This window comes from Sprattus sprattus, assembly GCF_963457725.1.
Source record: "Sprattus sprattus genome assembly, chromosome: 9".
NCBI lineage: Eukaryota > Metazoa > Chordata > Actinopteri > Clupeiformes > Clupeidae > Sprattus > Sprattus sprattus.
Window position 1 is genome coordinate 27,750,922 of NC_137928.1, and position 17,410 is coordinate 27,768,331.

General features: G+C 43.2%; 1 protein-coding gene across 1 annotated transcript in view; it reads left to right on the plus strand.

The window, feature by feature from the left end:
- The first annotated feature begins 2 nt into the window (after window positions 1-2).
- The window catches only part of pafah1b1a (platelet-activating factor acetylhydrolase 1b, regulatory subunit 1a), a 40,440-nt gene continuing 23,032 nt past the window's right edge, over window positions 3-17,410 (plus strand). The window contains exons 1-2 of the mRNA XM_080844416.1: window positions 3-128; window positions 7,358-7,600. Of these exons, the coding sequence (XP_080700542.1) occupies window positions 7,569-7,600 (32 nt within the window). The 5' untranslated portion in view covers window positions 3-128; window positions 7,358-7,568. The remainder of the gene's footprint in view (window positions 129-7,357; window positions 7,601-17,410) is intronic.

The following is a 17,410-nucleotide window of genomic DNA, read 5'->3' on the forward strand; positions in this document are numbered from 1 at the left end:
GCCAGGGAGGGAGTCGAGAAGGTAGACCTAACCCCTGAGACCCAAGTCTCGCTGTAGAACGAAATAACACCTTGGTGCGTTCCATACCATCGTGTGCAGTGGCTCGGGATTCGAAGCTGATCATTAGGGTGAGCACTGTTTAATGTACCGTTATGTACTTATAAGTGTCTGTGGGCAAAGCAAAAGTAGGTGTTGAGACGACGATGTGGCTGAAATATTTGCGCCTCCTTTCTGAATGTCGCAAAATGGCGGACCGGCCGTTAGAGCAGCAGGTTTAGGGGAGCCTCGTTTGTTCACTACCGATACTGCATTTTCTAAGATATTCTACTCTCCTACAGATATTAATTGTATTTACATCAAAACGTATTTGTTGTCAGGTAAGTTTTGAGATTATTGCTCCGTAGATTTCTGCAGTGTCACAGCTCAAAGTAATGCGCAAAAGTACTGAATCAACATGTTATTTTACCAATGTCATTTGAGTTGTTAGCTAGGTAGCAGGCACTGCTTATTGACTCCCAGGTATAGACCAGCTAAGCTAACGTCAACTAACCTTATATTCGCTGCCTGTAATATTTTGTGTGTGTGCGGGACAACTTGCTAGCCGGCTAGTGTGGCACCGAGGTAAATGGTTTGTGACATACGCTAAATTAATGTGTTATTGTCACATTTTGGATTAGGTATCTAGATGTTTTCTGTTATATAGCCTGCTGGTGATGGTAGGGTGCAGCAGTACTTTACATGGCCTAAAATGTTTGGAACCTGTTGGCCCTTCGGCTAACCCAAACTAGACAGCAAGCTAGCGAACAGTCCAACCATGTTTGGTTGAGGTTCATGATCATATGTAGGTCACGGTATTAGCTATTAAACTTACAACGCGAGACGGGGTCAATCCGACCGGTGTCAGGGAAAATTCAGTCGAATGAATTGTTTTCCAAGTTCAGTTGGTGAATTGAACCTTACAATGATCTAACATTCACCGTTGATGCATTTCGCCGCCCACTGACCCGTGCACCGTCGTTAGCAAGTGCTCGCTCATGGCCCATACTGAACTGAGCGTGACTATTTTAGCCAACATTAACAAGCAAATTACAGTAACGTCAGCATTGTCTAATTTGTCACATATACAACATAACTGACTCAAACATTACAACGCCAACGATTCTGTTTTATTGTTTGGCGGTAATGCTACCTGTAACAGACGGTTAGCTGTTCTAATGATCTGCTAGCTAACGTGACTTAACCAATCATTACTTGAGCGCAATCGTAGATTGAAAGCTGCTCGGCAGTAAAACGTTAACATGTCATCAAAATGCAATTTATGTGACGTATACGTCGATGTCTTGCTGGATGGCGAGGTAAATGTTAACCAACATGTAAGTTAGTAACACAACCGCTTCGCTTGTGTTTTCCGCACATGCAAGGTAGCCATAGCTATAACGTACAGTGTTTGGGGCAGCGAAGGCCCCAGTGTCTCGTCTATATTCACCATAGGAATAGCTTTTGAATTCTGAATTAATTTCCCCAAGTTGGTCAATGAGCAATACGTGGTATAAATACCTACCATAATCCAATGATTGGTAAACTGTTTTGGTTGCAGCGCATTACTGTTCGGTGTCTATGGCGTCTGTAACTAGTCACATTTGCTCGAGTGCATGAGTTGTGTTCGATAAAGGACAATAGTTACAGTAAAGAATTACTTGTGGGTAGCTGATGTGACTTAGAATATAAACATAAGTGTTTTGGGTAGTGTTGTGAGGTGAACTCTCTATTATCTCATTGCTAGTTTAGTTGGCTAAACTATCGAGCCATCTTGGCTAGCTTTTAAGCTTGACTAGAGACAGCAGCGTATTTAATGAGTTGACAGCTTGCCATTTATTTTTATATTTTCGTGGGAAGTGAACATAGAATGTTTTATGTGTAACATGGTCTGTAACATGCTCCAGCTCATTCAAGTATATTTAGCATAATCACGATAGCCAGTGTATTTATCCACGAGCTTGCCACTGCATTGCAAAAGCTGTAAGCTAACTAGCTAGTTAGCTAGCCCGCTTGGGAGAACAGAAAGTCCGATTTTGAGAAGTGTAGCTTATAGTTGAGCATGGATGTAGCCACATTATAAGCCCTCATAAAAGGTAATATGTGGTTAAAACTTGCAATTCGCCGAGTCATGGCTGAGTACAACAGCCACTTCGTTGTGTGCCCATGACATTTCAGTCTTCGACAACTCCCGCTCAGCACAGGAAAAAGGGTGGAGCTGTGTGGGGAAAACAGGCTCACTAGAAGAGCCCAGTGAGCTGCTGCACCCATAACATATCTTATTCTACGGAGCCGTAAAATGTATGGCATCGCCATCTTTTGTATGTGAATATGACTTCGTGGCGTTATTTTCTGTGTGTGATGTGGGCGTTTGAGGTTATGTTTTCTAAAGCAAGCTAATATCGACATCCCTGTCGCTACACCCGTTTATCAAATGTGAACGCCCCTGCAAATCTGGAGTAGAGCATCCCTCTGTTTTCTCTTCTTGGTTGAGGTTCTCTGTCTTCTGTTGGTTGATGTTCTGGTCCGTCGGTTGTGTTTTTCAATCGTCGTGATGCTGTGGGAGTAGTCAGTAATGCTTGGAATTCCGCTGAAAGGGATGAACAGCATTGTTTTTATTTGTCAACGAGTTGTCCACGTCCCTGTGTGAATACATAAGCTCAAGTACTTTCTTTTAAATTGAATCACGTGTTTCATAACGGCTAATTCAAAACTTTATGCTACTCAGTAGTGGGCGTACTTTTATGACTGTCTGTAAGGTACAGCTATTTGCATTGGCATATGAAATAAGGATGTCTCCATGTTTAACAGTTTAATTGCATTCCAAAGTCTGTTCACATTGTTTTATCTCTACTCTGTCATCAGCAACTTTGGACTGCTTTTTGATTATTAAAATATGCTTACTAACAGCATTACATTACATTGTTACAATTTCTAAAGAGTAAATCACAGGCTAGTGGTAATGTTACTGTGATTTTCTCTTTAGAAATTGTAACAATGCCAGTCAATGCTGTTAGTAAGCATATTTTAGTGGACATAGATTTTTAAATGTGATTATGTGCACACAGGCTAGTGGTAATGTTACTGTGTTGCTCATAATCACATTTTAAAATCTATTTTCAATAGAGTTGCCACACTAAAAAAATCTTGCATGAGAACGAACTGTCAAATTTGTTTAATTTTTGTGTTCACTTGTGGTTTCTTGTACATCCACAGTTCATACATGCTGTAATATCATGGATGTTTAAAGGTTTGATACTGTCATTAATTCATAATCAATGTAAAACATGATCAAAATAACTGCTTCTATCAGGATACATTAATTACAGTTGATGCAATAATGAAGGCTGATAAATGTGTTTCAATAACAATTATTGAAGTTTATTCAATTTATTAACCAAGAGGATAGTCTAGTAGTGATCAGAAATGTTACAGATTTGGTTTAAACATCAGGAAACATCATATTGAGGCTTCAGTGAACAGTTAGCCTAACGAAGGGGAGTAGTACCCCCTCCTCATTGGCCTTCTCAAAGATGGGAATCCCCCTTAATCTACTTCAAGCCCTTGGCCCATCAATGTCCTATTATTTCTCTCAGGATTGTCTTATTGGTGAGCTGATTTTTAGAAGTTATACTTTGAAGGCTATGCAGCAAACCTTGTGTTGCCTGGTTGCTATAGTTCCCTTGTTGCTATGCTGGCTAACTAGCTAGCTAAGGAAACTGCATGAAAGGCTAGCAAGTTATCTAGCTGATTTTACGTTCTCTCAATTCAATTAATCAAATTTAAATTAGGAAAGGTAGGAACACTCGGGGTGTCTGTGCAGCTTTGCTTCTTGGCACCCAAGTGCGTAAATTAAGCTTAACACCTAGGATCATTTGTTCTTATTAATACACAGCCCTAAACTACAGTTAGATAGCTAGGATAGGGAGGTTAACTTACATTAATAACTAGATTATCGTGACATCCTTAGATGCTGTGCAGTCACTTGACCCTTCTCTTCGAGAACTCCTGTTGTTGAGCTGTGAGGTGTCGCAGCCTTCCCTGGACGGATAGACTCTGATCCTATAATCATGGCAATTTAATCAAAGCACTGACAAAAGCGAAGATTATGCCTCCCTCATTTGGCGGCCATTCTGCAGCAGCTAGTCTAATGTAGCATACCACCAAGAGGGATGTCTTTTTGCCATCTGTCCCAATTTTGACCCCTTCATATGCATGAATTCAAGACTAATTGGGAGGGTGAAAAAGGAAGCCCTTGAAGTGAAATTGATCAAATTGTCTTCATTGTGGAAGGTTTTTAGAGTATTTTCCATTTCCTTTTGTGTCAGGGTATTGCTCCTTTTTTCAAGGGCATGACCGTTAGCTGGCTTTCAGTTTGCGTTACCTCACTGGTGATAACACATGGCTAATGATAACCCAGTGCACACGTAGCAGCAGCAACCAGATGTTCAGCCCCCCCCCCCCCCCCCCCCCCCTTTTTCTGTAGTCACGTGGCCGTGGGGGGCCTCTAGTGTAGACTCTTTTGGTTTTTGTATATCGGTTAACTAGTAATGGCCACCGTCCTGCTCTGCTACAGTTCTGTGGTGTACCAGTCTAGCACACAGCCCGTTGCTAAGAGACACCTTTCAGCCCCCTTGGCTGGAATCTAGCCCTGCACTTACGGTGCGAATCCATACAAGCGATCTGGGCGACCCCATGCATTTCAACGGGAGCCAGCTCCATTGTGACGTAGACCAGCGATCTGAGCGACGCGACTGATGAAAATTAGAACATGCTCAAACTTATGCAAATGAGGAGCGATATTTCACCGGCAGCGGCCAGACATTTCAGAGAAAGTACATGCCCACTCAAAGCGATGGAATTTGATCGCGTCGCTGGTATGGATTTCCACCGTTAGGGTTCCATCAGCAGTTGGTTACTGGACTGCCTGCAAGTGTTGGGCTAAAGAGGATGTAGGCCTGCCTGGTTCTTTCAAATTAATGTTGGAGCTAATCTGTCATGTCTGCTTAATCATGGTGTGTAATGAATTAATTATTTGTTGAGGTGTTTATTTGTAGTTCAGCCTTTTCCTTTTGCTGGGTTGTAATGTGGTTCTGCAGCGGTGCTTTTGTTGTCTGGGTTTGTTTGATGTCAGCAGCAGAAAAAAAAGTTTGTCTCGAAAAATTGCCTTTGTTACATTTCTTCTGCTGATCAATAACATTGAGTTGTTATCAACAAATGCTAATTAGAGGTGAGATTCCATCTCTGTAGTTGCCTGGGGCTGTGATTTCTCCATATCTGTTTACATGGTTGGACTGAGCCTCAGTAAATAGCCTTTGTGTTGCAGCCCTCTTGTTTGCTCTGAGCACAGCTTTGAATTTAGGTCTATTGTAAAAGGATTTGTTATAAGATATTACAAATGAATATCCAATCACTGTGTTGACATTGCTAAGTTGCTATAGGTTTCCTTTCTTGCATAGCTTTTATTGCGTGTGTAGCCTAATGTTTATGTTTACAATATGTTTACATTAGCATGTTTGCATGGACGTTGCATTGAGTTCCAAAATAAATGGTCTCCTTTTGTTGATATAACGTCCTAAACCTCTTGCTTTACCATGAACCACATAAAGAGCAGGGTACTGGCTGTTCCTCTGGCCATTTTCCTGTGTCATGAGAGGTAACGCCCCATTGCTAGAAGTTTGTACTTAATCTTCAGTCTCTTTTCATAAGAAACACTGATTAATCCCTTAAAACAAAGGAGTGAAAGGGATGCCATGACATGCTGTCCGGATCTGTGGCAACCATGAAAGGGAGACGGGGCAGTCTGTTTGCCCGCCCCTGCTCAGCCCATCTCTCATTCACATTCTTGGCATGGGCCTATGCTGCGCTCACTGCTTAACTGTCTTGTGAAAAAAAGGGGATTTTTTCCCCCCTCCCTCCTTGTTCAGTTGAAAAACGAGGCCTTCATGATTCATTGTAAAGGCTGAAGACTGCGGCCCCTTCAGCTCTCTTGTCAAGCGATCTGACAAGTGAAGCAGCAGCGCACCAGGGGTGATTCTACTTCCTCCCCGGAGGTTTTTCCAGTTGGATTCCAGTCACTTTGCTGCGGTGAAGGTTACTGGGGGAGACGTATACATGCCACTGCTCAGGTGCATTCATTTCCATAAAAGTGCTCATATGTAGGTGTGTACTGTGTTGCACTGAAGCACAACACACTGTATCTGCTTTGTGAACAAGCGGTTGTTCCTGAGCCTCAACTGCTGTGAGAGGTCAGGTGCTGCACACAGTAGGGCATGTCTCAAATAGTTATCTGCCACTGATAAGGGGGCCTTTTTGCATGTTGGTGCTCTAGCGCTGCTGATAAGACACTGGCTTTCAAGTGATCATCTGTACTCAAGGCACAAAATAAGGAGCCAGCTGCCATATCCGATGTGGAATCCAGAACACCCCATTAATATTTAGGGCCACTTCTTTCCCAGACTGACTGGTCTTGAGTCTGCATGTCTGTTCTGATAGGCTGGTTGTGCTTAACAGGAGCTTTGTTGATGGGATGGGGTGTGGTTTGCTTACTAGGTTTGTTGTTCTGATCCTCGTCTCAAGAGGACTAAGGAGCTTACCGCTCCTCACCCTCAGTGCCATGGCTGATGTGGCTATGGGCGACGGGAGTCTAATAGGATGCCAGACGAATCGTGGATAAGCTATTACTTCCCTCATGATTTCCAGCTCCCGTTTCTACACTGCAGTTTACTCATGCCCCCCCCTCCTCAAAGCTCCTTTGGTGCCTTTCTTGCACAACCACAGGACAGCATGCTTTGAAATGAAGCGCAGGTTGGGTGGAGTTTTCAACCTGTTCTGGTTGTTGCCGTGATGTGTGTTTTGCATGCTGCCTGAGAGCCTGAAATGGGCTAACTGCTGGAATCTGGGTCATCTTTCCCCCTTACACGTGTTCACCGAGCTCCCACCAGGGGAGGCAGGGCTGGGGAACAAAACGGAGGACATGGCTGCCTGGGCAAAAGGAAGGGGAAAGGGAGGGAGGGAGGGAGGGAGAGAAGGAGGGAGTGGAGGGGTGGAACAGATGGAACACCTGATGAAGTGTCTTTTAACCCCTTAAGCCACTGTCATTTCGTCTAGCCGGCGGACAACTGTCGCCATCTCACTCTAGCTGTAAGCTGAAGGTGGCTCAATCTATTGTTCTGCCTGCTTCCCTTTGTGCTCTCTTGTACTTCTCCTTTCATACTTTCTCGTGTGAATGGATATACTATATGTGTTTCACTTATTTATGTTGTTGTTGTTGAATGTCCACTCTCACTAATGCTCCATTCCTCTCCCCCACCCTTTGCAGATGCAGTGGAGCTGTAGCCATTGACTCTGAGCCGGCTGTTGTCCACGTGTCGCTTTTCTTGGGGTCGCAGTTTGCGGAGAGTGTTGATCTGAGTGGCGGACCTTCCCGTGCGCCGGAACCAGCGTCTGATCGGTGATCTCCTGCCCAGGAGAAAGCAGCTGCCGCACGCCCCTTTACCTGCCTCCCCCCTTCCCTCCCCAACGCCACCGCCATGGTGCTCTCACAGAGGCAACGAGACGAACTGTGAGTGTTCCTGAACTCTGACTGTCAACCAACACAACACAACACAACAGTGTCCTAACTGTGATTGTACCTGTACTCTGACTGTCAACCAACACAACACAACACAACAGTGTCCTAACTGTGATTGTACCTGTACTCTGACTGTCAACCAACACAACACAAAACAACATTATAGTGACCACACTGTCAAGTGGCCCTCACACATTTCATACTACACATCTCTTGGTTTGTGTAGTGTAGAGAATGGTACAAAGCAATAGTCAGCAAAGGAGGCTTAGACTAAGACTAGACGACACATAAACACCCTGAGGGTGACCTCACAAGGGTATACTCCTTAGTTGTAGTGTGCGTAGCAGTTCTTCAATGACCACAGTAAAACACTGCATAGGTCTGCATTTCCTCAGTCTACCATGCTTTGATCAGTCTAGATCAGCGTACCACATGGCATCATATGTGAAGCTAATCTCTGAGTCTTTACAGCTATGCACAGCACAGCATAGAGCAGGGCAGTGTACAGCAGAATGGACTGCTGCTCTGTGTATCCCTGTACGTTTCACACACAAGTGATGTCAGCTGAGTCATAAAACGTTGTAACTGGGCCACACCCTTTTGGCGCTGGTGATCTTGCTTGTGGTTGAGATGGATCAACTATTGGTCTGCTGTGGGGCTCGAGCTTTGTTTGCACTTTCAACCTGGGAGTGGTACTTTTCCGAGGCCATCAAACAATATAGTCGGTGCTTAGGTAAGAAGTTGCCGCTGTGCTGTGATGGGAGGAGGTCTGATGGGGTAATTGTAATTGCACGCGTGGCTCAAGGAGCTCTTATCGCCTCATTAACCAGCTCGTTGAAGCAAGAGCGCAGCTAACCAGTGTTGTTCCTGTGGACGTTGGCACAGTGGGTGGAAAATGGCATTTGGATGCGGCTGAGGGGATTGATCAGTGACTTAATCTAATTGAAAACCTGCTGCTTGGCCACGACTGGCCCCAGAAGAATCAATCAAGGAGATGGGACCACCAGGACACCCAGAGCACTGGGACTTGCTTGTATTGATCAAAACTCTCGTTTCCACATACACACACACACACACACATGTACATGAGTGTGTCAGTCCGCACACTCACACACACGCACACACATTTTCATACACACACACCCCCTTTTTACAGACATGATGAAATGCACCCATAATAGTAGTCATCTTCAAAGCTCTCAGAGATGAGACCCCTTCTGCCCTGCTGCTGTGGAGTGCATTTGAAAATTGTACAATTTTAACCTTGACTTCCACATCAAACAAAAGGTCTGTCCCATAGAATGTAGCTGAGAGCATAGTGGGGTATTAGCCCTCTTAGGCTCCGAGCTCCCCTCTCTCCACTCAGGTATGGGGCAAATGTAGCCTGGAGAGCCCAGTGTAATTAACCCTTTGCATGGGTTGAATGAGCACGATAAGAGGTTTAATAAGCTCTTTGTCAAATACATGGTATTATGTGTGAGGAGAGAGTCATCAGTTAAAACCCACAGCCATCCCCTCACTGCCAGGAGAGGAGTGGCATTTTTAAAGGACACATTTCTAATTAACAGCCTTCAAGTCCAGACGTTTCGTGAATGTAGACCACTGGCACGTTGTGAGGAAGTCGATGTGTGTATATTTTTTTTTAAGCCCAAGTCAATATACAGGGTAGATTTACATAGGCTACAACAACAGTCATAGTAGTGTTTCTGTTTCATATTTTGTTTCATTGGAATGATCTGCGAGAGAGACTGTCCTGTTTGAATGTCTGTCAGTGCCCATACTATTCGTTTGTGCTGTATGTGGTCATTTGAATTCCATTTCCTCATGTCCAGCCAGGACTTGTGTTGCAGTCAGCAGCCTTTCAGTCTTGAGCTGTGCAGGAAAACCCTCTGGCCATCTTGATTCATTACAGCTAAAACAATAGCTGGAGGGAAATGGGTGACAGGGACCAGCTGACTGTCCGAGCTCAACAGTGCATTCTCTATCAGCTGCTTGTGTTCTGGAAGTTGTCGTCAGGGCACAAATGGAATCTGAGTGTATGGGGATGTTATTCAATCTCATCATCTGTTTTCATGGAGGGACTTGTAGAATGTGCTGAAACTAACCCTCCAGGCAACATCTGAGGACGCACACAAACGCAGATGATCCCCACTGCTTTTGAAAACCAGGATCAGCATATCCTTTGGTGTGTTTGTGCAAACTGTTGGAAGAAAATCCTCTGCCACTGGCCTTTCCTGTTCTTTGGAGTGCGTTTAGTGCCCTAGCGCAGTGGTCCCCAACCACCGGGCCGCGGCCCGGTACCGGTCCGTGAGGCATTTGTTACCGGGCCGCACAGAAAGAATACATTATTTATATCAATTCCGCTGTATTAATTATTAGCGTCTGAAAGGTGTTTTATTTCGAAAAACGCGCTGACTTTCCGGACGTTACATTCGCCTGTGCCTCTTGTCACGCCAAGACGCTTGTCAAGTTCAAGTGATGCGTCACTCAATAAATAAGCCCGCAGGCGCAAACTAGCAAAAACATCTTTGGAAAGCTTATTTGCAAAGATGAAAAGGCCAACTAAGGAGCCAAAAGAGGAGCCTACGACCTTCAAAAGAGAGAGCTTCTTTTAACAGACAATACAAGGAGTCATACTTAAAATACTGGTTTATCGCAACAGGTGATTCTCACGCACCAAGTCCGCTCTGTTTAATATGTGGCGACAAGCTACCAAACGAGCCAATGAAGCCTTTAAAACTGCTTCGGCACATGGAGACCAAGCACTGATTCAGAGTTATGGTGAGTTGTATTTTTCATGCACTTAACGTTCGTTATACAATGGTCTTGGCCGCAAATTAACTCCACTTAACGTTAGCTTTTGTGTATGAGCAGACCGGGCTTCATTCTATCAAACTCGCGTGCAATCACGGGTGCAATTGATTGATTCACATCAATATGAATGGATGACGTGACTAATAAGACGTGTAAAATGACACCTTGAAGCCGGTCCGTGAAAAAAATGCCTACATTAAACCGGTCCGTGGTGCAAAAAAGGTTGGGGACCCCTGCCCTAGCGTATAGAGATTGTTAGATTTAGCCAAACAGATCACTAAATACAAGTATAACCATCCCTTAAAACCTTTGCCGAGACTGAGATTGGGTTTATTCTAGGGGTGGGAATCTCTTGGCACCTCACGATTCGATTCGAAATCGATTCAGAGGTCAACGATTCGATTTTAAATCGATTTTGTAATTAAAAAAAAACCTTTTTTTTTTTTTTTTTTTAACACAACATTTTATGTTGAACTGCAAGCTGCATCGACTATTGCATTGCTCATAAAAAGTCAAAATTGTGACCATTAAAAGCTTTTACTCTAATAAAGCAAATAGTGAAGGTAATTCATCTGTTGATTTTCTTTATCAAACACGAAGTAGGAAGTGATTTTAGACTCTGAGTTGCAAACTCAAATGATTCAATAGTCAAAATGCATCGATAATCGTTTCATCGGTTTCGAATTGATAATCAATCGATAATTGCATTTCAACATAAATGTGTAAAAAAATGATTATCAATTCTAAACCGATAAAACGATTATCAATCCATTTCGACTTTTAAAACATTCGAGTTTGCTACTCAGAGTCTTTGCTACACTTCCTACTTTGTGTTTGATAATTAAAGAAAATCAACAGATGAATTACCTTCTCTATTTTTAATGAGAGGAAAAGCTTTTCCTTGTCACAATTTTGACTTTCTATGAACAATCCAATAATCGATGCAGCTTGCATTTCAACATAAAATGGATGTGTAAAAAATTATGAACTTTTCTGAATCGAGACAGAATCGTTTGAGAGAATCGAGAAAAATCGAATAATCGATTTTTTTTCCCCCACCCCTAGTTTATTCAGTAAACCTCTATTCATTATTCCAGATGATTAGCATTTTTCTCCCCCTAAGTCAGATGGTCTGGTTGTAAAGCCTCTCTGAAAACCACTGTTATTCGCCAGAGTCATGAACGAGGCCTCATACAAAAGCACCGTGTGTTTGTGCACTTTGTGAGGACCCTCCAGCGGTGGTTATAAATAAACACAGAACACACAGGCTCTTGGCTCATGCTCCATGAGACATGGATGGTTGGATAGTGGGTAGATGGCTGCATTGGCCATTTTCTGGAAGGTTGTTTTTCTTTACAGTCCTGCGGTCTTAATCCACCTTACCTAGAACCAACCTATAGCCTACATTATAGTGACCTCAAACTTGGACTGGTCTCCTGAACCTTCCTTTGCAGCCGGTATAGTATAGGAACATTCCAGTGATCTTAAACAAGGACCTGTTAGTTCTGTCCCCTGATCACTTGAATGTGAATTCCTCTCCTGCAGGAATGTAGCATAGCGCCTTTATGTTAGCGTAGCATGAGGACGTGTTCACACTGGTGCTGGGGCCGCTGCTGAGCGCCTCTATGTAAGCGTAGGATGAGGACGTGGTCCACACTGGTGCTGGGGCCGCTGCTGAGCGCCTCTATGTAAGCGTAGGATGAGGACGTGGTCCACACTGGTGCTGGGGCCGCTGCTGAGCGCCTCTATGTAAGCGTAGGATGAGGACGTGGTCCACACTGGTGCTGGGGCCGCTGCTGAGCGCCTCTATGTAAGCGTAGGATGAGGACGTGGTCCACACTGGTGCTGGGGTCGCTGCCAGGGTGGGTGCAGGCTGCAGAGGACGTCCTCCACGCCGGCTCTGCTCTCTGATGATAACGGGGAAGTGAAGCCACTGAACAGCAGTGCAAGTCTCAAACTGGGCTTAGTGAAGCTGGATCTTTTGATTTTAAAGTTTTTTTTTATGTTATTATTAGGGCTGGGCAAGTTAACGCGTTAATCTTGCGGTAATCCATCAATCATTTAACGCCGACAATTAACTCAGGTTTTATTATTTATTTTATTATTCTAAAAGTTTGCCGGTGGAAATAATTTGCGGTAAAAAATACAAACATGGAGACGGGTACGGAGATTTTACATGGGCATTTTCAACTTAAAGTTCTTAAAGACAGTCACCATCACACGGAGAATACACAAGTTGTATGAAGAGGTGAGGACTGCAAAAGTGGCGGTTCGTTTCTGCGGATGCTCTTGATCATGTCCAGGGTAGAATTTCATCTGGTTTAATCGTCTTGCATAAGCGACTGCTTCTCTATCCATGTGCAACTTGTTGTTGCTCTAATTCTGCTACACTTGCTGGACTGTGTTTTAAGTGCCCCACAACCTTTCTGCACTTGGCCAGGACATTGTCAAACGCACAGTTATGCAGAGATACTGTGGCAGAACGCTGGAGACTGTGCGCGAAGCAGGAGACATAATTAAAAGGCAGTTGTCTTACAGCAGCGATCATATTTCGTAGACTATCTATGCTAAGTGTGGCGACTTTATTGGGCACATTCCACCATAAAGTGTCCCGCGCACGTTTCAGCATAATGTCTCACCTCAGTTTTCATTACAGTCAAAGCATGTGAATGCAGCGCCCACTTTTCATCGATAGAATGCACTTTAACTCCGAGGTAATTGTGGTTACCGAGTTTGCTGTTGGTTGAGTTAATCTGATTGAACTGTCAATCTTGTTCATAGCCTTCTGTAGGACTTTACAAAGGGAAGAGCTATGTTAGAAAATAAAAAATGTCTTTACAATTAAATACACCTTGGCTAACTTCCTACTATGTTTCTGGTTTACGTAAATGTAATCACATTTTTGGTGCTTCACCACACTCTAACATTAATGCAGTGGCAATAACCTTTAGTTTTGTGTTTGATACAATTGTTTAAGTTGAAATTAACACAAATTATTTATTTTATTTAACTGCTACTATATAAAAATGCTGATGTTAAGTGTTTGTTTGCACAACCAATGTAATGGCACTTTAGTTCATATGGCAGTTCATTTAATATATCGCTATACACTACTTTTTAATTCAGTTTTGGGATTTGCTTATAAAAATGCGATTAATCAGGGAAATAATGCGATTAATCGAGATTAAAATGTTTAATCGTTGCCCAGCCCTAGTTATTATTTATAACTGGCTGTTTGGGTTGTTTTGTAGATCAAAGTTGTGGAGAATTCTTTGTCCTTGTGAAGGATGCTTTTTTTTTCCCGTCCACTTTTTACTATCTTTAAGAATTGGATAACTCCTACTTGATTTGCAAACTTGATTACAAAGCAGTCATGGCATAAAACCTTTTGTGTGGTTTGTTGGGTTATCCCTTAGGGTGTGTGTTCAAGTTGGCCTAGGGCATTTGGTAGCGGTGGTGTTGGGCAGTGTGTCTCCGCAGGTGCGGACGCTGGTCAGAGCCCTGCTACAGTGCAGTAGGGCTGAAACAATTACTCAAGTAACTTGAGTAACTCAATTACAAAAAATACTCGAGGCAAATCTTTGTTTAATTCATATTATTTACGATGGTGCGATGGCGGAGAATCAAAAGACCAGCCGTAAAATGCCTTTCCGCATGGTAACTGTATGAGAGACACTCTGTCAGGGAGTGGAGGGATACAGGACCGGGCAACATTCAACCAATGATGTTGTGTTCATGCAAGTTTAGAAAAAAATAATATTGTGACTTAGTCAACCACCAACATTTTCGTCTCGTCCCGTCTCGTCAACGAAAGTTAAGATAGATTTAGTCTTAGTTTTTATTTTCAAAGATCCGTTTTCGTCACGTCTTAGTCTCGTCTTAGTCATGGGAAAATGGTCGTTAACGCATATTTTTCGTCATAGTTTTCGCGAACGAAATTAACGCTGCTACAGTGAGCAGCAGGGAGCCTGTCAACAGCATGGACCTGATCAGCCCAAAGAATGAGGCCTTCTGCTGCTGAACCATCTACACCTCATCCCCTCACCTCCACTTTCAGGTTCCTTCCCTGAATAAACCTCCATCACAACTCCAGACCCAGGGGGAAAACACAACAGCACCCCCAACACTCTGTCTATTACCTCTCCACACTACTGGCGCATCGGAATATTGTTTGGCAATGTGACTCCAGTGATTTTGATCTCTTACAGCAGAGCACTTATAAAGCCTTTTCTAGCATGGGTTTCACAATGAGGGTACAAGCACAACATAAATCATTTTGAGGAAGTGGATATGAACCAGACCTGTGCCATTATCACTATGGAAACACCCGCTCATCCTCCGAGCTTCCCCAGTGAATATGAATGAAATGGAAAGCTTCCTCTTCTGTTTGTGTCGCCCTGGTCTCTTGAGGAAATGCCTTATGGTCCTGCCTTGGAGACTGTGGCTGTATGGTGGAGGTCTCAGAGTCAATCTATCACAGTAAGTCCCTACTCTAGATGGTGTTCCACTGCAGGAACTAGCGGGCTCTTTTAGGGTGGTCCGCACCTTTATTGCGTGTTCCGACCCGCAGAAACTGCCCCTAAGGGACCTCTTTCAGGGCCGTTTTCCAGGGAGATATAAGTACCTATTCGGGGTGTAGGTACTTCTGAGTGGTCCTGGAACAGCTGGGTGGGGCTTGCAGTGATTGTTGGCACTAGGGATGCAAATTATCGATTAATTCATTAATCATTAGTTGATAATCTTATCGATCGACTTTCGATTAATTGATAAGCGGCGTTTTTCACCTGAGTTTCAGTGTTTCAATAGGGCCTTTACAAATATCAGCTAAATAGTTGAGTTATTATATTACATTACATTCTGATAATTCTATTCTATTCTATTATACATCCCTCAAGTAATTATGCATTAGGAAAAGAAAGCAGAAAAGTTTTTTTATGGTATAACAAAATACATTCTTTAATTTAAAACAAAGAAATAAATGATGGACTGGCTCAGTTCTTGCATTTGAAACGGACATAAAAAAAAAGAATAGAAGAAATTAAATAGAGAGCCAAACAGAATATTATTGAGCCTATAGATTATGAAGAAACTGCATCTAGGCTATTACAAGCTAACTAGCCAACACAACTCTCTGAAGTTTAACTCGCGCTCACGGTAGTGAGGGATAGAGTAGTTACATTCTTAATGGCAAGCCATCAGGCAAAGGTAAGCTAGCCCGCTAACGAGCTAGGTATATAATATCATTAAGCCTGAGTGAGCTAGTCCGCTATCAAGCTAAATAGCCAACTCAACTCTTACTTACTTACTCTCATGAGCCAAACTCGCGGGCACACGTTAGCACGGGAGTAGACAGAGATATTCATATTCATAGCAAGGTGAGCTAGCCCGCTAACGAGCTAGGTAGCTAACTCTATGAAGTCTCAGTGAGCTAGCCCGCTAACGAACTAATAGCTAACCTCGCGGCAGTAAGCGAGAGAAGGTATAATACAGTGTAGCTGTGATTTTAGGTTGATCAGGTGAACTGGTGGTGCCATGCAGGACAGCAGCATGCACGGTGTTCAAATGATAACTGAGTGAGCTAGTGGAACTATTGTATTTCAATACCGCATTAAACAGAGAACATTTGACTTCTTTGCCTGAATTAACAATGTTGAAGTGGTCCCACACCGCACTTCTTTTCGCTCGCTTCATTTTGTTTTCAACCGGTCTCTCGCGCTAGCGCCCTCTAGCGATTAATCGTGATTAATACATTTTGATCGAGCAACCTCTTAATCGACAATTAATCTAAAGTCGATTAATCATTTGCATCCCTAGTTGGCACTTATCGGTCAATACGCAACATAAGTGGAAGAAAACAAGTGCCATTTTTAAAAACCCGTGGTTACTCAGTGATTACAGCAAAATAAAAGATTGCTGAAAGAGTTAGCTTATTGAGGTTGCCATCCAATCGAGGAAGCCATTTAGTCGCGTTTCGGCTTCTTAATAGCAAAATGCAACTGTTGACTCAAGCTTGGGGTAATCCTAACGTTATCTAGAAAAGAATATAGTAGAATATATCACTATTTTGTCATGCTCAGAACTTACGTTGCGATTGAAGAGCAAAGGCTACGACAAGTAGGTTCGATAGTTCCTACCCCATAATGGAAACGGAAAAGCTGAAAGGGCATATGACCGAAACAAAGAACTCTGGATTGTCAGATGTTTTGCAACTCAACTCTCAGAACCCATGAGTCACACTCATATTCTTCAGTTTGATCCGTTGTTTTGTTATTGGGCAGCTATATCTGTCTGAAAGGATGTGCCGGATGCCTTGACCTTACCCCTCTCAACAAAACTACCTCAGAAAGAGCCACAGAGACACAAGTCTGATGCTTCCTCTTCTGGAAGAAAAAATCAGCCTTAGGGAGGTGTGTGTGTGTGAGATTTTGACAGCTGGCGGAATGGTCACATGCTGCGCGCGCACACATGTCCAGTGAGGTCCATGTGCCCTCTAAACACACATTCAAGGACTGCCCAGGCCATGTGGTGTGTGTGTGTGTGTTATTTGCATACAAAATATTCCTTTGTTCATTTGGCATTTTCCTTTTCAATGAAGTTTGTCTTGAGGAGCTTAACCAAGACTTTTCTTCATGTAAATGGTATGTGTACAGATCTTTGTCTGTTTTATATCCTGTTATCCCATGTGGATCATGTTGACGTGCTCAGTGTGGGAGCTGGATGGAAGGTAGGCTCCCTCACTCCTATTTTTAATTGAAGGACATATGAACGCTTTGCTAGTAATTATAAATGAATCGAGCCAATCTGACCTAGATTTATGTTGAGAACGTGTGGTTGTTCAAAACTCACTGCATTTGACAAAAACACTGACATTCCCTTTGTTTTAGAGTTTAATCATCTCTTCAGAACTTATTGGATATTGGATGAAAAGCTATAGATGGTGAACCTTCACCATAACTGCTGAGATGTTCAGAAATGCATTTCCCTGCG